At 52.6% G+C, this 22,353-nt stretch overlaps 6 protein-coding genes and 1 non-coding gene across 7 annotated transcripts; 3 read left to right on the top strand and 4 right to left on the bottom strand.

Annotated features, from left to right (window-relative positions):
* Nucleotides 1-264: 264 nt before the first annotated feature.
* On the top strand, nt 265-4,858 carry CTHT_0048990 (UDP-glucose-glycoprotein glucosyltransferase-like protein; the record flags this gene model as incomplete). Its single annotated transcript, XM_006695197.1, has 2 exons — nt 265-410; nt 475-4,858. The coding sequence occupies 2 exons, from the start codon at nt 265-267 to the stop codon at nt 4,856-4,858; spliced, it is 4,530 nt and encodes a 1,509-aa protein (XP_006695260.1).
* Nucleotides 4,859-5,108: 250 nt separating this feature from the next.
* On the bottom strand, nt 5,109-7,786 carry CTHT_0048980 (DNA repair and recombination protein RAD54-like protein; the record flags this gene model as incomplete). Its single annotated transcript, XM_006695196.1, has 2 exons — nt 5,109-7,530; nt 7,692-7,786. 2 exons carry the CDS (start codon nt 7,784-7,786, stop codon nt 5,109-5,111), a joined length of 2,517 nt encoding a protein of 838 aa, XP_006695259.1.
* A 429-nt stretch (nt 7,787-8,215) lies between these two features.
* On the top strand, nt 8,216-9,295 carry CTHT_0048970 (uncharacterized protein; the record flags this gene model as incomplete). Its single annotated transcript, XM_006695195.1, has 1 exon — nt 8,216-9,295. One exon carries the CDS (start codon nt 8,216-8,218, stop codon nt 9,293-9,295), a length of 1,080 nt encoding a protein of 359 aa, XP_006695258.1.
* A 2,267-nt stretch (nt 9,296-11,562) lies between these two features.
* Nucleotides 11,563-13,677, bottom strand: CTHT_0048960 (uncharacterized protein; the record flags this gene model as incomplete). Its single annotated transcript, XM_006695194.1, has 1 exon — nt 11,563-13,677. One exon carries the CDS (start codon nt 13,675-13,677, stop codon nt 11,563-11,565), a length of 2,115 nt encoding a protein of 704 aa, XP_006695257.1.
* A 1,346-nt stretch (nt 13,678-15,023) lies between these two features.
* CTHT_0048950 lies at nt 15,024-15,106 on the bottom strand. The gene is given in 2 exon segments: nt 15,024-15,058; nt 15,071-15,106. It is a non-coding gene; the product is annotated as a tRNA-Gly (tRNA).
* A 1,279-nt stretch (nt 15,107-16,385) lies between these two features.
* On the bottom strand, nt 16,386-19,895 carry CTHT_0048940 (uncharacterized protein; the record flags this gene model as incomplete). Its single annotated transcript, XM_006695193.1, has 5 exons — nt 16,386-17,450; nt 17,791-18,350; nt 18,410-19,223; nt 19,287-19,389; nt 19,486-19,895. The coding sequence occupies 5 exons, from the start codon at nt 19,893-19,895 to the stop codon at nt 16,386-16,388; spliced, it is 2,952 nt and encodes a 983-aa protein (XP_006695256.1).
* Nucleotides 19,896-20,935: 1,040 nt separating this feature from the next.
* Nucleotides 20,936-22,085, top strand: CTHT_0048930 (uncharacterized protein; the record flags this gene model as incomplete). The annotated part of the gene is made up of 4 exons (XM_006695192.1): nt 20,936-21,299; nt 21,360-21,395; nt 21,464-21,693; nt 21,756-22,085. 4 exons carry the CDS (start codon nt 20,936-20,938, stop codon nt 22,083-22,085), a joined length of 960 nt encoding a protein of 319 aa, XP_006695255.1.
* Between the last annotated feature and the right edge of the window lie 268 nt (nt 22,086-22,353).

Raw genomic sequence — 22,353 nt, 5'->3', positions numbered from 1 at the left:
TCCGAATTCCCACTGTTTTTTTACCAGCCATCACCGACGTCTCTGGAAGCGTTGGTACAAACTGCCACCGTGGCATCAAACTGTCAGCTTGGTCGGCGCATGTTGTTCAAGATCAACTTCTGCGCCTAAGAACTTGTGCTGTCAATTCGCTGGTCTGGTTGACAGCCTGAGAACCGAATACACCCCTCGTCAAGAACAGAGTGTACGGGAGATTGGGGACGTTGGTTGACATTGCGTCAGCGCCTTTGGGCTGCTGTGATTACCATGATGCGATTGTCCCAGCTGCCATGGGGGCTAGCTGCCCTCCTCGCAGCTGCGTGTCTGCCCTCGCTACAAGTCGCAGCCTCTCCATCAATTAATGTTGCCTTAAAAGCCGCTTTCCCCTCTCCCCCATACTTGGTCGAGCTGCTGTAGGTCGTCTCTTCTCTGCCTCAAGCCGAGCACTGGCAACACTGGCTTACGAAACACAATCAGTGAAACAGCAGCGTCCGACAATACTACGATATACTATTCCTTGCTTGATCGCATCGCGAAGGGCCACTTTGCTGAGGCAACCACCGATAAAGCCTTGTACGAGAAATTCCTCGAAGTTCTACGTGATGATGGCCACATGGATCCGGAGGCCCTCTCGGCCTTTAAGCTTGCGCTCTCTTTGAGAACCGCGACTCCACGCGTAGAGGCGCACTATCAGTACTACACAGCTACCGTGGAACCCTCACTCTCCGGTACCCAGGAAGGTTGTGACCAGTGGTTCTTGATCGATGGGGAGCAGTACTGTTCTCCTACTCTAGACACTTCACACGGAAAGGTGAAAGGCGAGGATCAGTTGCGGACACTGCCATTTGATCGGAAGTTTGGCGTTGGTTCCCGTGATGTGATTCTGTATGCCGACATCACGTCCAAGAGCTTTGCTCCGTTCCACGAGGTTGCGATGGATCTCGCCAAGAAAGGCAAGGCCTCGTATCGCGTGAGATATCGAAGAAGCCCGTCCCATTCACGCGAGTCTCTGTCCGTCAATGGCTATGGAGTTGAGCTTGTGCTGAAGCGAACCGATTACATCGTCATTGATGACCGAGACACGGGTGCTGCAGCAAAGCCAGCAGAGGAAAACGACCAAAAGCCTCTCGTTGGACATGAGACCGTACTTGACGATGGAGAAGAAATTGCGGATATCAAACCGCTGGAGAAATCCGAACTTGCCGCCTTGGGCATGAAGGCCGCCTCATTCGTAATGCAGAGTGAAAAGCCGTTCGAGGCCCTGCTGAAACTCACCCAGGACTTTCCGAAGTATTCCAACTCTCTTGGATCTCAGAATGTCTCAGCCGAGTTTGAGGCAGAGCACCGAGGGAACCGCGAGGTTTTTCTTCCTGAAGGGTCCAACGTCTTATGGCTGAACGGTCTCCACTTGATCGACCGCCAGATTCAGCCATTCGGCTTAGTGGATCTTCTGACCAGAGAACGGAAGCTAATCAAGAGCGTCCTGGACCTCGGTCTCACTGGTCAGCAGGCTGTTGATCTGTTGGGGCATGCAGAGGTTGCGCATGCGAAATCTGGAGATGACGAGCCCCGGAGATTTGATTGGAGGGATGATATCGAAGAAGGACAAGTTATCATCTGGTTAAATAACCTTGAAAAGGACAAGCGGTACAAGTCCTTCTCTCCCAGCATTTGGGTTCTAATTCATCACTTCGGTCACGGGCTCCCCCAGATCCGCAGGGATGTTTTCAACTTGGTCGTTCCCGTAGACCTCACCAAAGCCGACGATGTCAAGATTGTGGTCGAGGGTCTCTTATCCTTTGTGAAGCGGTTAATTCCTGTTCGATTTGGCTTCGTTCCTCTGACGCCTACCGGCCAGGCTATTGACCAAGCCAAGGTTGTGTACTATCTCCTAGAAAATTATGGTTTAGCTGCAGCAACTGCATACCTGGAGAAGTCGTATGAGGAGCAAAGCACCGGCCAGCCAAACGAACGTATCTTCAACGAAGTGATCAAAGACAAGTCTTTGCGTCCAGACGGTGTTGAGCTTTCTTTCAAGGATATCTTTATCTCCGAGAAGCACGAAAAGCAAATACACCTCTCAAAGCATTGGGTGGAACGCCTGCGTGCTGGAGGTGATGTTCCTACTGTCTTCTTTGATGGTTTCCCAATTCCACGGGAGGACAATTGGCTGCGGGTGATGAACCACAGATTGATGCAAGACCTGCAGGCTCTCCAGCAAGCCGGTTACTTCGGCATGCTGAATGAGTCCATGTGGCTTCCTGGCTTCTTCCTCGAGAAAGCCCTATCAAGACGGAACACTCTCATTTTCCCCGAAGACAAGAACGAGCTCACTGTGCTCAACGTAAACAAGATTTATATTGAGAATCACGATCTTATGAGCAAGGTTCCTGTTATCGAGGCCAGCAAGGAGTCAACTAGGGATGACTGGGCAGCCTTAACCGTTGTCGCGGATCTTGACGATATCGAGGGCCAGGAGCTGGTGTACTATGCACTCCGCTTCCGGAAAAGCAACGATGGCGTTCGGTTGGACATTGTCCACAATCCCAAGGATACCTCACGTTCCCCTTCGGTTCTTGCTCAACGCCTCAAGTCTCGTGAGGACAAGCTTTTAGATTTTACTCGCTTTCTCGATCTAGAGACTGCTCTCGAAACTGGCGAGTTCGAACCAGATGTCGCTTACGACGCTTCTCTAGCCAACTTCCTTGCCAGCTCAAACATGAAAGCTGGCGATAACTTTGTTATTCTCAACGGCCGTGTTCTCGGCCCCATTACCTCGGCAGATGACTTCAAGAAGGAAGATTTCGAGGTGTTCCTCCAGGCTGAGCGCAGGACTCGCATCCTGCCAGTCTATAAAGCTCTTGAGGATCTCGGCCTTGATGACAAGGTGTCTGGGCCGTTGAGTGCAGCTAAGCTAACTTCCGTGACTGCTTTGTCGACTATTTCGGATCTCCCACAGGGCATTTTTGACAACGCACCCACGGTAAGAACCACTTTATTCAAGCAATGGAACTCTACCTACACCTCTTTCGAGGTGGGTGATGCGTCAACAGCCACCATTTTCTTCGTGGCTGTCATCAACCCCGCCAGTGAAATCGGCCAGAGGTGGGTTGCTGTCCTGAAGGTGCTTTCTGAGCTCGAAGGTGTACACCTACGGGTCTTCCTCAACCCCACGGTCATGATTGAGGAGCTTCCCGTCAAGCGTTTCTATCGCTACGTCCTGTCCTCTTCTCCCAGCTTCGATGAGAGTGGCAAGGTCAAGGCTCTTTCGGCCCGCTTCACTGGTGTTCCTCGGGAAACCTTGCTCGTTGTTGGCATGGATGTCCCCCCTGCTTGGCTTGTCACGTCCAAAGTTGCGGTTGATGATCTGGATAACCTTCGTATCAAGGATATCAAAGCCAAGCGTGGCACGGAACATGTTGAGGCGATCTACGAACTTGAGCATATTCTTATTGAGGGCCATTCGCGCGAGATTCCCGGGGCTCATGCCCCACGTGGTGTTCAGCTTGTGCTGGAAACCGAGAACAACCCACACTTTGCTGACACGATCATCATGGCCAACCTCGGCTACTTCCAGTTCAAGGCCAACCCAGGTGTCTACAACATCCGACTCAAAGAAGGTCGGAGTTCGGAGATTTTCACCCTGGAGAGCGTTGGAGCCAAGGGTTGGGGCCCTATTCCTGGCGATGACAACACTGAAGTCGTCCTCATGGACTTCCAGGGCACGACCCTCTACCCTCGCTTGAGGCGAAAGCCCGGTATGGAGGAGGAGGATGTGCTCGAGCCGAGCACCAAGTCCGGTGAAGAGTCTGGCAGTGGCGCAAGGAACTTGGTCTCTCGAGGTATAAAGTTTGCAGAGGGTCTCCTGGGTCGTGGCAACAAGGCCGCTGAGGCAACCAAGTCCGTGTCGAAAACCGAGCACGCCGAGATCAACATCTTCTCCGTCGCCAGCGGCCACCTCTACGAACGCATGCTCAACATCATGATGGCCTCAGTCATGCACCACACCAACCACACGGTCAAGTTCTGGTTCATCGAGCAATTCCTGTCCCCCTCCTTCAAGGACTTCATCCCGCACATGGCAGCCGAGTACGGCTTCAAGTATGAGATGGTGACCTACAAGTGGCCACACTGGCTGCGCCAACAAAAGGAAAAGCAACGCGAGATCTGGGGCTACAAGATCCTCTTCTTGGACGTGCTCTTCCCGTTGTCCCTCGACAAGGTCATCTTCGTCGACGCCGACCAGATCGTGCGCACCGACATGTACGACCTGGTCGAACACCCGCTGGATGGCGCGCCCTACGGTTTCGCGCCCATGTGCGACTCGCGCGTCGAGATGGAGGGATACCGCTTCTGGAAGACGGGCTACTGGGCGAACTACCTCAAGGGCAAGCCGTACCATATCAGTGCTCTGTATGTCGTTGATTTGCAGCGCTTTCGCGAGCTGGCGGCTGGTGATCGTCTGCGCCAGCAGTATCATGCGCTGTCAGCCGACCCCAACTCGCTGGCCAACCTTGACCAGGACCTGCCCAACCACATGCAATTCACCATTCCCATCGCCACGCTGCCGCAGGAGTGGTTGTGGTGTGAGACATGGTGCAGTGATGAGACGCTCAAGGATGCCAGGACCATCGACCTGTGCAACAACCCGATGACGAAGGAGCCCAAGTTGGATCGGGCACGCAGACAGGTGCCCGAGTGGACGAAGTATGACGAGGAGATCGCTGAGTTGGCGAGGAGAGTGAGGGAAGAGAAGCCAAAGAAGAAGGAAGAAGAAAAAGTCCAGAAGAACCCAAAGAGTAGAAGGCTGGATGGCGATGAAGAGGAGGTCAAGACGGTTCGGGAGAAGGATGAGCTGTGAAGAACGTACATGCACAAAGTCCGAAATTGTCTATTGTATGTATACCTAGAGTAGTTGGATGAACAGATGCTTGTATGCCACTGGCTAGAAGTGCAATGCCATGACACAGGTACGTATATCATGCTTCATCGCGTGCAATCATTAAGCAACCGATCCAAGCAAAGGCTTCAACCCTTTACACCTTCCCACAGACCTATATTCCCACAACTGCAATGCCAAAGCAAGATGCCCATGCACGCTCCCAACTTGATCAATGTGAGATGTACTGGAAGACAGCGCTAACAATAGGCTCTCCACACTCCTGCTTCAACAAATGATCCTCGATATTCTTTAGGCCCTCATTGACAAAATGATTCCACGTGCTGGTATCACCGTACAACATGGCCGGTGCCTTGATGAACTGCTTTCCATCAGGCTTGCAGCGCTTGCACTTGAACGTGTCGTGCGTATCACTGCGCGTGTCGGGCCGGTACTGGAACAGCTCACGGAGTGCGTCCAAACTGAAGTGACGCTCAACGTCCTCGGCCGAGTCAACGACACAATAGCTGAGAGACTGCTTGTGGCTCTGTCTCTGGAAAATCTTCTCCTCGATTGTGCCGGTCGCGATGAAGCGGTACACGAAGCAATCTTTCTTCTGGCCATCACGCCAGACACGAGCAAGGGCCTGCTGGTCGGCAGCGGGGTTCCAGTCCGGATCAAACAGCACCAGTCGGTTGGCACCGATGAGATTGAGGCCGCAGCCACCGGCTTTGCTAGATAGCAAGAAGACAAATTCGTCGCCGTTAGGGTCATTGAACTTGTCTACAAGCCTCTGCCGCTTGTTGACGTTCATCGTGCCGTCCAGACGTAAGCAGCCGTAGCCACGTGAGCGACACAACCTCTCGAATAGGTCCAACGTTTGTGTGTAGTTGCTGATGAGCACGATCTTGTCGTTCGTCTCGGCACGAATGCGAGCAAGCATGCGGTCCAGGACGATCATCTTGCCCGAATACCACGACTTAACATCGCGGTCGCGACCGCGAGCATCCTTGGGGACGAAGTCCTCTGGGAAGTACTGCTCACAGCCGGGAAGGTCTCCCGGAAGATCGAGAAGATCAGGATGATTGCACAGCTTCTTGAGGATCCCGATGGCTTTGAGTGGCTGGGACCCCTTGCCCCTGAGCAACGCCTGGATGTCTGGAGACGTGATGAAGTAATTATAAAGATCGGCCTGGAACGGCGCCAGGTTGCAGAATACGACATGCTCATACTTGACGGGAAGGTACTTAGACAGGAGATCGTTCGTGCGTCTGATGATGAACTTGTTGACAATACTAAGCAGTTCAGCCAAGCACTCATCGCCGCGCTTTCTCTCAGCTTCCGAGGCATCGGCATCACGGCCACGCAGAATGGGAAGCTCGAACCGTTTGCGGAACTCGGCTCGGCTCCCAAGCAGATCGGGATTGGCGAAGCTAATGAGAGAGAAGTACTCGGACAGGTCATTCTGGATGGGGGTACCGGAAAGAATGACGCGTCGCGATACGTTGAGACTGTTAAGGGCATTGAAGGTTTGGCTGTCTCCGTTCTTGAGACGATGGCCCTCATCGCAAAGCATCAGGCCAATTGGTGTCCCCTTGAGCGCCTCAACGTTGAGACGCAGAGTCTCGTAGGAGACAATGATAACGGGTCTGGTGACGGACCGGCCGCTCGCAATCGCCCATTGATGGAGCTGACGGGTCAATTCCTCCTTTGAGGCTTTCCCGTCAATAGTAAACGGATTGATGGCATCTTTACCGAGCCATTTCACCAGCTCATTTGCCCAGTTACGCACTAAACTCGACGGGCACGCAACAATGGCTTTCTCAATGGTCGGCTTCCCAGCTTCGGGGGATTGTTTGAGAAGTGTCCAGAGAAGTGTGATGCATTGTAGGGTCTTGCCCAGACCCATTTCGTCAGCCATAATGCACCCGTTCGCCTTAGGGTCGATCATGCCCGTAACGCAACGGTACATGAACTTGACACCCTCGATTTGGTGAGGTCGAAGAACCTTGGCCAACTTGGGATCGATGACAACGGGCACACGGGGCCGCTCATTGACTGGTTGTTTCTTAATGCCCAGAATTTCGGCAAGACTTTTGTGCATAGATGGCCCCTCTGGTTTCTTTTCAGGCTCCTTCTCCTCGGGAGGGGGCGCGTCCTTCGGCTTGTCGTCAATGGTTGGGTCATACAGTACGATTGCGAATTCCCCACATGGGTCGTGGAGAGGTTTTGCCACAAACACAGTTCCGCGTCTGAGGCCTAAGGAGGGTGGTGGTCGATTGGGGTTGTAAGAGCTCTTGTTGATAAGAGGTACTGAGAAAGCCTTCCGAAAGACTTGTTCCTTGTCTTTGACCTGGAAGACTGGGAATTTGTTTGCTTCACGGGTGGGTAGGGCGAGACGGTCAGCGTTTGTGTATGGTTTATCTCCATTACCGTCAGCATCACCGTCGGCTCCGGAGTAGTCGACTTTTCTTCGCTTTCGCGCTGGGCGATCTGAAGCTAATGTTGGTCTTGCTGCTCCAGGGCATTTGAAGGGTTTGTGCAAGCGCTCAATTGCCTGTTGTGTTGGAAACCGGCTCTTAGGCACAAGATTCTCCTTGTTCGGGTGTGTAGTGGCAGCCGGTGCTGCATCGGTGGTTGACACAGGCCCGGTCCTGTTTACCTCGCGTTAGCGACAAAACAGTGGACACCATATTGCTGGTCAGGGGTCATGTCCTGTTACTGACATCTTGAAAACATGACTTCAAGTTCAAGTACACAACAAGTTCTCTGAGCAAGACAAGAGCTGACACTTCGCAGGAGCATGAACATGCACTGTTCAAAGTGTGAAATGCTTGTGGAACTCGATTTGTTGACGTGGGACAAGGCCAAGACGCGTCGCTGGGCAGGCAGCAACGCGTCCGCCAGCATCGCGATATCAGCTGACTTTCAATCACGTGATATTACCCCTGTGCAACCCCACCTTCCAGATTCAGCAGAGGCCGCCAAGAGTGCCCACGCTACCCCGCTGTGATCCCTCGGTTGGACCCCACTGGCCCATCCATCCCCGGGCCTCGTCCCGCTGGGCCGGGCCGCGCGGTTCACTGCATCTCATCCTAGCATCTTTTGGTCGATCTCTCTCAGTTGAAGCTTCAATTCCTTCCCAATGATCAGATAATTCAATAAACACAAGTTATTAAAGCTCAGAAAACAGGGGACTGGGCCAAACGGGTGCTTCGGCCCTAGCGCAACCCAGAGTCCGGCCACCCCACACGCCTGCTCCTTCCTCGCATGACCTAGCCGCGATCTCACAAATTCACTCCTTATCAGCACCGAATCCCTGACCATCTCTGTAACACAATGTCCGCCGACTTCTGGGCCGGCTACATCTCCGGGGCAGTAGGCATCATCATCGGCAATCCATTGGATATCCTCAAAGTCCGTCTGCAAGCAGCCGCCGGATCATCATCCCCATCTCAGGGAACCCTCCCCCATCCAGCTTTAACTCCAACAACGTCAATCCCGTCCCCAACTTCAACCCTCCTCCCCAAACGCGCAAAATCAGCCTTCCTCCTCGGTACCGCGGCCCCGGTCCTCGGCTACGGCGCGCTCAATGCTCTCCTCTTCGTAACCTACAACCGCGTCGAAGCCCTGCTCGCCAACGGCAACACCGCGACCAACCCCTACCCTTATACCACGGCCTGGATTGCCGGCGCCGCAGGCGGCTTAGCAACCTGGGTTGTTTCGACGCCCACTGAGCTAGTAAAGTGCCGGGCGCAGGTATGGGGCAGCCCCTCGTCTACAGCCCCTCTATCTACTGCAGCAAGGGCGAGAGGTGCAAACGGGGTCTCATCATGGGCCATTACGAAGCAGATCTTCCGAACTGAAGGGATACGTGGGCTGTACTTTGGTGGCGGAGTGACTGCCATCAGGGATAGTGTAGGCTATGGATTCTACTTCTGGGGGTATGAGCTTTGCACGAGGTGGTGGATGCAATTAGCGAAGTCTTCTTCCTCCAGCAGTCAAACAGGAAGTCAAGGCGGAGCTTCCGCGAGTGCTGGAAGCTCCTGGCTGAACTCAGAAGCAGCGCGTGTGCTTGTCTGTGGTGGGATAGCAGGAATTATTACCTGGGCGAGTATCTTCCCTTTAGATGTGATCAAGACAAAGGTGCAGACACAGGCAATGATCGAGGCAGAGGGTGAGAGGAGACCGTTACTGGAGAGGGGTACAAGCAGGCGGCGGATGGGCGCCTGGGAAGTAGCCAAAGAGACTTACAAACAGGGTGGAATCAGGCCCTTCTTCAGCGGTTTGACGGTATGCAGTATCAGAGCGTTCATCGTCAATGCCGTCCAATGGGCGGTGTATGAGTGGATCATGATGGAGCTTGGTCAGGGAAAGAAGAGGCAAGAAGTTGTTGAAGTGGCTGCTGTTGTTGCATAGATCTTCTGGATACCAGTCATATTAGAGCACATAAGCTACCTACGTGCTAGGAATGGACGAAGGTTTGACTCTTGAAGGCATTACACGATCCTAGTTCCCTATGTTTCAATGTTCTTTAACCCGTGTGTCCAGCACACTAAGCTCTTGATGGCGCCTCTCCAGTGCGTGTGGTCCATATTCATCCTACGTCCAAAATCCGTCGGCGTTCGTATCCTGCCACGTTGAAGCTGTATCCAGACTCACACGATCCTGAGCTGATGGAATGCATGGAAATTCTCTGCCTCAGAAGCCCACGGGGAAAAAAGGGCACGAAGCTTCGTTAATAATCTTAATTCACTTGCGCCTATGCTATCAACTACGCTATTACATCAGGTACCGAGAGACTAAACTGTCCATGTCCCCAATGCGGCGCGTGTGTGTTGTGTGTTTATCCCTACCCCGAGATGTATGCCAGAGCACGGATGGAGAGAGGTAATCTCCAAATGCCTCACCCTTCCTCCACATATCCATCAAGACGACAGACAGTCGAGTAAAAGTGAGTCTATGGGGAACATCCAAGCAACTGACCAGCCAAAATGGTGGCTCTGAACGAGGAAAATTCCCAAAGAGATTATCCATGCCCACCTTTCCCAACATACTCCAAGCCGAGACTCCGCAACATCAACATTCCCCATCCCCATGGAGCTCACAGGTCTTAATCCTCATATCCTCCTGTGATAGTAAGTAAATAAAATTCACAGAATACAAAGACAACAAAGATCTCCTGAAATACTTTGTGCAGATGTAGGGGTATCTCCGTCCCAGTGCCGTCAGTTCCTCACAAACCGCTGACTTCCTGGGTATCTAATGACCTTCTCCCCTTTTCCCCGAGTCAGTCAAGACACCACTCCGGTAAAAGAGAGAAAAGAATCAGAACGCCCCGCTTTGTGTTTGTTTGATGCTTGCATGCCCACCTGCAATGCAATGCCATGCCGAACCATGCCATGCCATGCCGTGCCGTAGTGATGCTGCAAACATGAACCGACCCCGCAACCCGTAGTTCTCTTCGGAAATATTAATCTGAAATTGACCCCAGAAGAAAAGAAAAAAAAATGGTATCTTCCGATCCCCTGTATTAGGTATACCGTTCCCCGAACCAGTAAAATGCAACCCGAACTCCGTGAGATATAATGGCCCATGCATGAAATCGTTAAAAGCTGCCGTTAGGTTCCCACCCATATGGAAGAAGAATGAAGGAAAAGAGGGATGATGATAAGGTAGTGCGGGACACATCGAGGGTTAAGAGACCGCAGAACAGTAGCCGCTTGCAAGTGTTGAGTTGAGGATGTCAGTGTGACGTATCTCCACCACCGGATATCATCGCTGTTCCCGTTCAGCTAGCCATTTCAAAACAAGGTCAGGTCTGACCTCCTCCTTGCCAGCTTATGTTCCTTCAGTCCAAAAGACTTTCCTCCATGAAGGTTTTGGAGGTTTGGGGAGGAAGGGGGGTGAAGGAGGAAATGAGAAAGCCGCTCAATCGTTATCGTTGCCCTCATCAATCATCAAGGTCATCGTGCCGTGCAGAGTTGTTGCGGTATCATCATTACTAGGTACTGCCGACCACCTTCCCAGATTAGGAGGATTGAAAACGTTGATCGAGGAACTCGCTTGCAGGATATTGGTGTGCATCTAAACCATATATGACGTCCTGGAAGCGCAGCGGACGAAGAAGCGGCTGTTCGACAAAACAAAGAGCGGTGTACTTGATCGGTGGGATATTAAACCCGTGCTATGCCGAGTCGAAGCCGCGTTAACGTTGTGGTGTAGGTAGCTGACGAAGGTCAGGGAAGAATGACCGAAGGGGAGCGATGACAGTAAGATCGCAAGCCCCGAGAAACAAGCGAGTGTGAATATTGGCGAGTTGTCCGCGAATGGACGGATGCCGTGGTGTAATTGCTGGAAGAATAAGAAATGCCGTGAATCAGATGGCGGAAAATTTGTTAGGTTACCTTAGGGAATGGATGTTCGGAACGTTCTGTAAACGAGTTCTGATCGAGCGTGCGACCCGAGTTACAGCAGCTGACGAGAGAGGATCCCTCCGGAGCCAACTGTCGCATTCGATCAAGAAGAGAAAGATGTGTCGCCTAGGGAAAGAAAGAGGAAGAAGGAGCTGTGCCCTACCTAGATGATGACGCGCATCATACAAATGCACAACAAGATGTCATGGATGCCAGTAGCGTGTTCAATGATTTCTCACGGAACAAAACTGCTGGCGTATCCAACACAGCTCAAGAATCCAGAGACTCGATCGTGACGTCAAAAAGTTCCTCACAAAACGGATCGAGTTCGATGATCTTGAACTTGTGACTCCAGCGGGCAGCAAATGCAGGCTCGCGCCAGGCGGCAGAAATGTTACGGCTCCAGCCGTAAAGTTCGATGTTCCAGTTGGATTGTAGGGCTCGTTCGATGTTCTTCTTGAAGCCGTCGGAGTACTCAGCATGCGCAGCATCGCCTGTGGCGAGAACAATGGTCCCGGGACTCTTGGTGTCGAGAATGCTCTGGAGCATTTTCAGGTGCAGCACCTCATCAACACCCTGCTCCCCATGTTTCGTGAACTTCGACATGCTGTCGTCACCCGAAACCTCGGTTCCAGAGGTTGCAGAATCACGATCACGGTTGGTGCCCTTGGACTTTCTCTGCTTGCGGATTGGAGAAGAAGGCTTAGGGACACGGGTCAGGATGTTCATCTCATAACCCAGCTCCTCAGCCTGAACCATGTAGGCGGGCAACCACTTGTTTTCGGTGTGCGGGCGGGAACCAGCAACAACTCTCTTAGCGACATTTCGGTCGCGCGTGAGAATGGTGTCGAAATTCTTGAAAGAGAAGGGAGGGGCCATGACCCGCTTATGGATAGGAATGCCGCGGCTCTGCTTCATACTGTCGTAAAAACCAATGATGATATTAGAGAGATCCACGAAGATGTGGATCGGGTTGCGGGCAACAACGCCGAAAACACGATCAGATTGCAGGCGAGCGTCCTCTTGCTTTAAATCCTGAAGCTTGTGTCGTACATAACGCTCCTTTCCGAGTTTGTCGGTCCAGTATTTGGGAACCAGATGATCGTTGCTGAAGGGGTTAGGAACATCATAGCAGGTGAATCCATTCCAAATCTGTTCCTTTGCGAGAGGGTATTTTGGCGTCTTCTTCGACTGCGGAGAGAACGGCTGGGTAAATGTCTTCGGAGTAGAGGCCTGTCCAGCGGGGATATTGACAGGGCTGGAAGTGGCCCTGGGAGTTGCGTCGGGCAAAGGAATAACTGTTGGAATCGCATGAAACGAGATGAAGGGGTTGTTAAGTGGCTGGAAAGGGTCGTTAATGCGAATGGCCGCTGAGGAAGTAACCTGAAGACCGCTGAAGCCTCCAGCAAGAGAAAACACAGCTTGGTTTAAACCAACACCCAGTTGGCGGCTAGTGGTCTGGCCGTTGGGTTGAGAGAGGCGAGAGCCCAATTTGGGCGTCTCAACTGTGCATTCGTTATCCGATTCCACTGTTCGCGGCAGACGGAAGGGCAACAGGGTGACACCTCCATTAATATCGTCCCCGACCGCAGCGGTCTCAGGATCGGGTGTGGATACATCCGTCAATTGATTCGGGGTGTCCCAGTCTGAAGTTTCTGCCGTAGTTTCACTGCACAAATCTGGAATGGAATCCCTCGGAGACGGATGCTTGTGTGAGGCCTTTGGATGAGACTTGGTTAGCTTGGTTACAATCATAGAAGATAAGGTAGCGGCAACCTTTGGAGATGTGCCAGCCTGCGAAAATGGCTTGATGGTTTCCCTGTCATCCTCTGATGTGCTGGCAGACCGAGAAGGCGTCCTGCTAGTGAGACGTGCCATGCGCTCCGCCTTCCAGCGTTTCTTTACCGTGGAACCAGCGCGTAACAGGACATCTTGCTTCGCCTTTCTGGCGCGCTTCTCAGCGGCCTCGGGATCTGCACCCTGTAGTAACGCTTTGCACTTTTCCATCTCTGCGACTGTATCAGAGTCCGGCTGCGCATCCTCGATCTCACAACACATTTCGTAGTGTCGAGCCTCGGATTTGCTGTAGTTGGGCGAACGCATCATGCTGACCACGTCAGCATCGATGTGTCGGACCTCGACCTCACCATCATCTAGGATGGTCTCGAGGCGGACAGTGTGATCAGGAAGCTCTTGCAACCGGAAATGCTGGGCGGGACCAGCAAACAGGATTGCCCGATCACTCGGGGACAACTGCGACAAACAATAAGAGTGAATCGGTTTGCGAGCCGCAAAGGTGCGCGACCATTTCGCAAGAAGGTCGAAATCTGCGCCAAGTCGGCGACCGCCCGGCTCTGGGCGACCAAAATAAGTTGTGGATGTCATCGCTGGAGCTCACATCAATCTTGGACTGTCAGAAAGTGTGCGATATGCTTGACGGATCGTTTGGTCCGCTTGGCTGGGGGATTCGACAGGCGGAACAAAAGTCGATGTATGGCGAATTCGTTCTTCCTAGCGACGAAAGAGACGGAAATAAAGAGATGGGAGTGGGAGAGAGAATACCAGTATCTTTTCGTGCGCCTGATCGTGAGGGGGGAGTCGGACACGGGGTCTTCGGCCCGTGAAGAGGGGAGAGATGCAAGTCGGTCGTCGGATCTCAGGGTTGGGAGGAGTGTATGAACTTTGGCGCAAGATGGCAAACCATCATTTGAAAGGTGGAGAATACGGGAAGAAGTGCACAGAGGCTCTTCTGCAGGGGTTACGAAGCCTTATGCAGGTTGTGGAAAGGATGTTGATGGCGTATGGCAAGGTGATGATTGGTATCGTAGTTGGTTGGTGTTTTGGTTAAGATGACCCTGTCTGCTAGGAAGTTGAGCCTAACCTTAAGGCGAGCACTGTCGATTCGAGGTACCGAAGTGGGGCCGTCTCCCGCTCGTTTGGCGTCAGCTGAGTGGCTCCTCGCGGTGGGTTTCGCGGGGAAGAGGGTAGCCGTCGCAGAGAGCCGCACTGGGTGAAGGTTCCACAGTGCTTTCCCGTTTGGCTGGGATGCTCAGGGACTCTTGAGCTGGGCCAAAACTTCTTGTTTTCCACGGGTCAACGGTGGAGGTTGTCAAGGACTTGGATGAGTGTTTGGCGGGAGCAGTTTGGTTGTTGGGGGACGAGACTCGCTGAAGATGCGAACTGTGTCTGATGCCAAGTAATCCGTACACAGTTTTAATTCACACAGTCAACACCAAGCAGAATAGCTAGTTAAGAGAATCAATAGCAACACCGACCCCTTGCACAATGCACGGTGGCAGCACGTTTACCCTTTCTCTTTATGCCCGAATGTCTATCTTCTTCCACAACAATGCTGGCATCAACGGCGTATTGACACGTCATTGCTGCTCGCTTCCATTCCGCCAATGACCTGGGGCTCGGATTTCGTCTCTTGACCTGTCGCACCCAATAGATTTTCTCCACCATGGCTTCGCCATTTTCCGACTGCTCAATGACCCAAACAATTCGCAGCCCTTGACCCGTGGAAGTCAGCAATGCATGGAATCGCTGCTGGTCAGGCACCAAACGCAAAACAGACCGAAGCGTGCTGACACGAAAAAAGAGCGGACAAGACAGCTAAAGCGATTACTGAGTACCAGAAGTTGATAGAGCCCCCTCGGAATCCCAGCTTCCCCCATCTCCACCTCGCACAGCATCAAAGCTGGTCCGGAATGATACGGAAGCAAAAGGTATGCGCCAGCCGCGAATCGAACGCGGGGCTCATCGAATGTTGCCTGGATGGCAACGATGAATTTTACCACTAAACCACTGGCGCGCTATAATCTGCTCCGATTTGTTGCTCCTCCGGTGGAGCAACTCCGATTTTGTGGGCATCACCAATGGCACTGGCAAGGGACCACCAAGAGAGGTGGGCCAACGTTGCAGCTTGCACCACGACCTCACTAACACGCTTGACGCGCGTCACAGGTCCACCAAAAACGGCTCGTTCGGGATCGACAACCAGAGGAAAACAACGGCGTCTGGGTCATGGATGCGAAACCCAATAGGTGTTCAACATGCGTAGAAATCAGTACGATCTGCAGGATGTACATCTTTTGGATTCCCAGGCTCATTGTGTGCGGGCAAGTGTTCAGAAAGCCACGAGGTCACCACATTTGCCACTCGCCTGATGCTTTTTCCCCATCTAATCTGGAAAGCCCGACGACGGGATGTGAGATCAGCTCGCCAACCTCGGCCGATTCCCTCAGACAATGGAAAACAGAGCCAAGAGCAACTTAGGGGCGGTTTTGCATCTAGAACATCCCGGAACCTGAGTAAGAGTCGTCACAAAGTTCCCATATGACCTCAATTTCCCATCACCTTCAGACAGGTCAGCCTGCATAGTCTCAACTTCCAGAATTTTGATCATCGCGTTGCCACTCTTATAGGCAGACAAACATCATGCATTACGGTACAGGCCGGCTAGCGTCTTTTGTGGTACTGTAGTCGATAGCAAAACTAATGCAGACAGTCATGCGACTCAACTTGCCATCTATTATTTAAGGTTGCTATTGTGATCTACAAATCCCATTACCAAGTCGCAGATGTGTTGTAGCAAAGCCAGCGCAGCCATTGAAGAGCACACCCTACACCGTTTCTCAGTTGTATATAGTCTTACAGATACGACAAGCCTCAAGCTAACCGACATCTTTCTGTTCGCTCTTCGCTGAAAGGGTATATCCCTGCTCCTGACCTGTTCCAGAATTTCTTTTGCGCGCTGTCCCACGCGAGAAACCCTTTCCATTCTCCAACACCGATACCAACTCCCAGAAAGCCGGAAATGATTCCTTCACCCGTAGACCACCTGTAACAGGAGTCACTGGATAGAATGTAACAGTAGACAATAAAGCGGAATCAAGAACAAAAATAAAAATTACCGGGAAACGTGCTTGTCCCAACTGGTTGGGAAGAAAGCAGCCCTTGAGCTTAGCCATCAACGATGGCAACAAGGGCACTGTATCATAGAGACCGCGCCGATGTCGTACCGACCGATTGCAACGAGAAAAAAAATGAAAAAAAAAATTCATCAACACCCAACTTTCAGGGCCAGAGGCTCAGAGATCCTCCCTGAGCAGCTGCGTCCCACGGTCGATCTCAGCCGCCCAGTCGCGCAGAACTTTTTCCAGCAGCTCCCTAGCCTCTGCCTTCTTCTGCTCCAGCGTGGCAGCATCATTGCTGTCCTGCTCTTGCGCAAGCCGCTGCCTCTTGGCCTCTTCCTCCTGTGCAGCCCTCTCGCGTGCGAGAGCCTCGTCGCGCTCCTTGCGCTTGCGCGCCCGCTCCTCGCGCAGTTGTTTAATGCTCGCGAGGTGGCGCACGCTGTGACCCAGTTGAGAATAGGCCTCTGCGACGCGATTGGCGGGCCGGTCGAGCGGTGCCCCGGTGAAGAAGAGGATGCGGCCGTTCTCGTCGCACTGGAACTGCTCGCGCACCTCCTTTGGAATGGCTGCGTCGATGTTATCGGCCAAAGTGTAGACCTCGGGAGCACGAGGAGCGTTGTAGACATGGGGCGCAGGAGCAGGGGGAGGAGCGCTGACGTGGGGAGACGCGTGTGGTGGCATGGTCGTGATGTTGGGAGGTGCAGGAGCCATTGGCGGTGGTGGACGAGACGGTGTCACTGGTGGAGGTGCAGCGTGCACCGGGCGATGATGCTGCTCGTAGGGCACAGAAGCAATATGGTTGGGAGCTGGCTGATAGTAATTCGGCGGCGGCGGAGCCTGGGGCGGCTGGGCTCCGTACTGAGGTGGATACGCGTGGGGTGCAGGTGGGAAGTGCGGAGCCGGTGGCATCTGTTGCATCGGATGTGGCATCATCCCAGGCTGCGGAGGCACGTGCATTGGCATCGGTTGTGGTTGCGGTTGGAAATGGGGCATCGGTGGTCCGGGCACCTGCTGGGGAACAGGAGGGGGAGCCTGTCGTGGTGCGAAATGTTGGACCTGATAGTGCGCTGGTGAAGGCGCGGGTGCCGGCGTGAGCACAGCAGGATGATGGTAACTAGGCGGTGGCGGCCCAGTGACGCCTGGAACGTTGGCTTTAATAGGGACCTGGGGTGCCATTGGGAGCGGCACAGCGCCAGGCGCAACTGGCACAGGAACTGGGTGTGGTTCCGGAGGAGGCGACTCCTAGATGTCTGTAAGCTGATGTTCCGCGACGCGTTAAAGCGTCCAGTTAAGATGGGGCGCGGAGAAGGCGCGGTTGGTTTGCGTCAAAACATGCGAGGAATGACGGGGAAGAAGGGCAGATAAAGGCCAGATAGAAGCGATAAGCACTTTGGAGCTAGCCAACAACAGACTGCCCCCTCAGCTGGGAAGGCAAACGCGTTATAAGGGGGAGTATGGCAGCAGGAAGGATTGACTCATCATAAAACACGGGCAATTGGGAAAACGGTTGAAATTGACAAAACTGACAAGGTGAAAAATAAATAACAGTAAAGCAACAACAAGGCAGAAGGAGCACACTTACATTCGGTTCACGAGGGCGGCGATGGACAGCGCCGATTAAGGGAGGAGCATTGGGACTTCTCCAGGTCGGCTTAGGTAGGGGGTCTGTCTCCTTGGCGTCGGCCTGCAGGAGGTGCTTGATGGGACTAGGGAACTTGCGCATGACCCGAGGGACATCGAACAGATCCATCTCGTAGTCCTTTTCGCGCACCTCGTCCGGAAGGCAGCCCGACCATGTCTTGATTTTGTTGAACTTGAAGGTCTCCTCGTTGTACCGTGACTCACACACGTAGACGGCCTTGTCCGGAGGAAGACCACGCGGCCGGCCCCTCGGATAGCGGGTGATGAACATGACGAAGCAACGGTCCTCAATGTCATCAATGCGATGGTCCCGGTACTGGCCTGTCTTGACTACTTCGTTCTCATAGAAATGCTTGTCGAAGCGGTGGACAGTCTGCTCAGGGCGATAGTACCAGCAAGCATTCACCCACTTCTGCCCCGACTTATCAGACCATGTCCGGAAGATCTGGGCGACGATGGGTTTCGACAAGTCGTTGGGATTACGAATATGGACCCAGTCGCCTGCTCAAGTGTTAGACATCCTCTAGCCAAAAGAAATAGCGCTACGATTTCAGACTTACCAACTTTCCAGATCTCTCCTTTGTGCTCGATGCTCGCCAGAGGAAGCTTCCCATCCTCGCCACGGAAGTCCTCATCAGGCCTTGCCTTTTCGATCTCAGCAAGGAGACGGGCCTGCTTCTCGAGCTCAACAGCATCCTTGTACACCTGGCTATTCTCGTCATGATGCTGCTTGGCGTTGTTGAACATGCGCAGAAGATCTTGCAAAACCTCGTCGACATTCTGATACTTTTTGCGCTTGTAATTCTTTTTGATAATGTCAAGCGAGATGGGCTCTCCTTTCTCCGGTAGGCGGTCGAAGTAGACGACACGTGGCTGCCCGTTCTCATTCTTGAACTTACGGAGCCCTTTCAGGAGGGATTCGATACGAGCCTCCATGGGTGTAAGGACCTTGGGAGGCCTGCCCGGACGCTGCTTCTTGTAATCATCATTGTCATCGTCGTCGCCATCTCTCCTACTTGCACCCTTACGGTTTCGTCTCCGAGAACGGCGCCGGCCATCGTCATCGGAATCGTCGTCCTCTTCTTCTTCCTCCTCCTCCTCCTCCTCTTCCTCTTCCTCTTCCTCTTCTTCGGGGGGAGGAGACTCTTCGAATTCAGGTAAAGGCCCAAGGTCAGGGATCTGAGCCTCCTCGGCTGTGATGGCGCCCTCTTTCACCAGCTCATCGAGCTTTTCCTTAAAGACTTCTAGGAGCTTGGCGGCATCGGCAAAGATAGGTGCAGATGGCCTGTTGTACACCTGGGCATTGTGACAGATGCGCGTTACATCGTGAACAAACTCGCTGAACTTTTGGTACGTTTTCTTCCCGATTTTGGCCTGTGACACTCGTTATCAGACTACAGCACTCCTTAAAATGGTCCAGTAATCCAAAATACGCACCCGAATGGTACTGAAGGCCATTGGCTCCTTGATGACCTCAAAGTAGTCGGGAAGACTGCGTTTGCTCACCAGACGCTGGAAGCCAGATGCAATTTCATGCTCCCTGAAAGCAACAATTAGCATGAGAGCTCGTCCCAATGGGAAGCAATAGGTCCTAGGGCGCAATGTAAGAGGGACGGGAGACGAAGGAAGGACTCACTCTCCGTCGATCTTGATGGTGTAGCGACAGAGATACTCAGACGTCTCCCTAATCAATTGCAAAAGATCGCGCTGAGAATCATCTTGCTGTGTCTGCGCGACCTCATCATCAGGCTCTCCGTCCGCATCTACATCACCAGTGCCGCTGGCGCCCCCCATCTTGATGTCGCCATCGGCATCTTTGTCCTTGTTTTTGTCTTTGTTTTTGCGCGGCGTGGCACTGCCGTCGGCGTCCTCCATCTCAATGTCCTCATCGACATCGCCCTTGGCCTCAATGGATTCGCGCACCTCAATCGCGTCGCCAGGCATGCTTGTTCGGCGGGTTCTTGGGGTTGATCTCGTCGCGGCAGTCGAGGCAGACTTGGCGGGCGATGCTTCGCCCCTGCTGGGTCGCTCGCGCAGGGTGGGCATCTCAGACACGCGCACACAAACAACCCGGGATACAGGGTCTCCAGAACTCAGAAAGCTGGACGGGAGTACCTAGCTGACGGCCACCGAGTCAGTGACCACCTGCTGTGACAGGTTTGGCAGGACTTTGGGATCTTTTGGGATCTCCACAAGCTGCAGACGCAAGGTCAGAGAGGTTCACGTCGCAACTGCGAAGTGTTTAGCGCGATTGGAGGATTGGCGTTGTGACAGTGCTTGCTTACAACAGTGCACTAACGCCCCGATAGCAAACTAGCGCAGTGGTTCAGATCGTGATACCGAGAGATTATTCAGCTACCAGTGAAACATCACTGGTCTGTGCCACCAGACAAATGAGGGGCCGTGAAGTGACCATCAAGATGTTAGCGAACAATCGGGATAGCTGTTCATCTAATCATCTTCCGTGCCACTTTTCCTTGTCATCTCCTGCAGAGTTTCTCCTTTTATTTACACAAATCACATTTATACCAATTTTGAAAAAAGACTTGAATTAATTGCATCATCCGTTAGTGCAATCCTGGCCGTCCTACCTTGAGTAGGATTGGTCACCGCTGAGCAGCTAAGATAGGCGCCTAGCAAATCCGACCCCAACCTCTGTGCTGTCATTATAGCCCACAATCCGGTGACGTCGCTTACGGCCCGATCCGACAGCCTAACCTGGAAAGCTCCAGGTTGGGTTCTTGCGTATGCAAAGAACTATCTTGATTTCGATTGCCATATTGGTATTCTAGCAAGTTTGCTTTTTGTGCACTGTTCGTCTTTATTTAGTGCGGTAAAGACACCCGACTGATTGTTTGCCCCTCTAAACAAGGTCGTTGTGTTCCAACTGAAGCGCCGCACTAGGACAACTCGAACGTATACTGATTTTGCTTTAAACAGTCCGGTCTTCTCTATCCGCTGATTGTTGTTTTCCTCGCATTGGGGGCAGATCCCTTCCATTTTTTTGCCAAGTTACCACCATTTGAGCCCTACACCGGTCATCTGAGACGGTTTAATACATTTCACACCAATCTCTCATCTCAACGATGCTGATTCAAATCAGTCTTCGTGCCCCAAATGGGCAGTCAAGGATTCAAATTGATGATCAGTCTACTTTGAAAGATCTGATCGAAATCATCACCAAAAAGACGGGGCTTAAGGGCTTCTCGCTCAAATATGGGTATCCGCCAAAGGATTTGGATATCACCCCGTCAGCTCTGGAGGAGAGCATCCAAAATATGAAGCTCCGAGGCGAGACAATTGTGGTTGTCCCCTTGGAGACGAGGCCCTCGTCTCCTGTTAGCCAGCCGGCGCCGAAGTCGCCTAGTCGCCAGCCCGAGACTTTCGCTCCCAAGAGTGTAGAGCCTGATGAGACCTCGGTTGAGTGGCCAGAACGAGGTGGACACCTCAGTGAGTGAAAGAGTCATGGTATTTTTTCATCAGTAGTGACATGCTAATTCAAATGGTCAGTTCTCCGGGTTATGCCGGATGATAACAGCTGTTTGTGTAAGCACTCTTTGTAGCAGGACAGGTATTTGATCTATGAACCAGCACAAGCACTGACTTTTAGTTAGTCACCGCATTTGGTGGTGCAATGAAAATCGACAACCCATCTAGACGGCTGCGCGATGAGGTTGCAAATTATATTCTGGATCATCCAGTTGAGTACAACAAGGCCATTCTTGGTGATCCACCCCTGGTCTACACCAACCGGATGCGACAGATGGATACATGGGGAGGGGCTATTGAGCTCTCCGTCCTGTCCAAAATTTACGGGGTTGAGATCGCCTCGATAGACGTAAAGGTACGCTCACCCCCCAGCTTTACATATTACAAGACTTGGTCTTAACAACTTATATGATTTAGACTCTCCGTGTGGACCGCTTCGGAGAGGGCAACCCCAACCGGGTGATTCTTGTTTACTCCGGAATTCATTATGACCGCATTGCCTTCTGCATAGACTTAAGTCTGCCAGTTGAGTGGGATGTAACTCAATGGAGCTCTGAGGACAACGAGGTCATCGAAAAGGCACGAGGGTTGTGCCAGCGCCTGCAGTCCATGCACTACTACACGGATACGACAGACTTCGTTATCTGCTGCGAGGAGTGCAACTGGATAGGTCAGGGTGCGAAGGATGCTCAGAAGCACATGAACGAGACAAAGCATGCCTCGTTCAAGGAAATGAGCATTCAATAAGTTGAGTGAATACAATTGGAAGGGATTTATAGAGTGCTCTGCTCCAGGAACGGCACAAATATCGTTATTTCCAAGTAATATCAGTAGACCATAAGACAGCCAAACATGACTTATTATTACCGAAAACCAACAAGTCCATGGTGGCAATCTCGGGAACCAGGCTGAATATTGGACAAACACTGACAGGTAAGGGGGACCAAAATGCATGATGTGGTTAAACAAAACCCATTTTGCAGACCCCTACGAATCTCTAGCCCTAACTCAAAGA

The sequence above is a fragment of the Thermochaetoides thermophila genome, assembly GCF_000221225.1.
Source record: "Thermochaetoides thermophila DSM 1495 unplaced genomic scaffold scf7180000011819, whole genome shotgun sequence".
In the NCBI taxonomy this organism is placed as follows: Eukaryota; Fungi; Ascomycota; class Sordariomycetes; order Sordariales; family Chaetomiaceae; genus Thermochaetoides; species Thermochaetoides thermophila.
The sequence above is the reverse complement of the archived record's forward strand: the minus strand, read 5'-3'. Positions and strand labels throughout refer to the sequence as shown.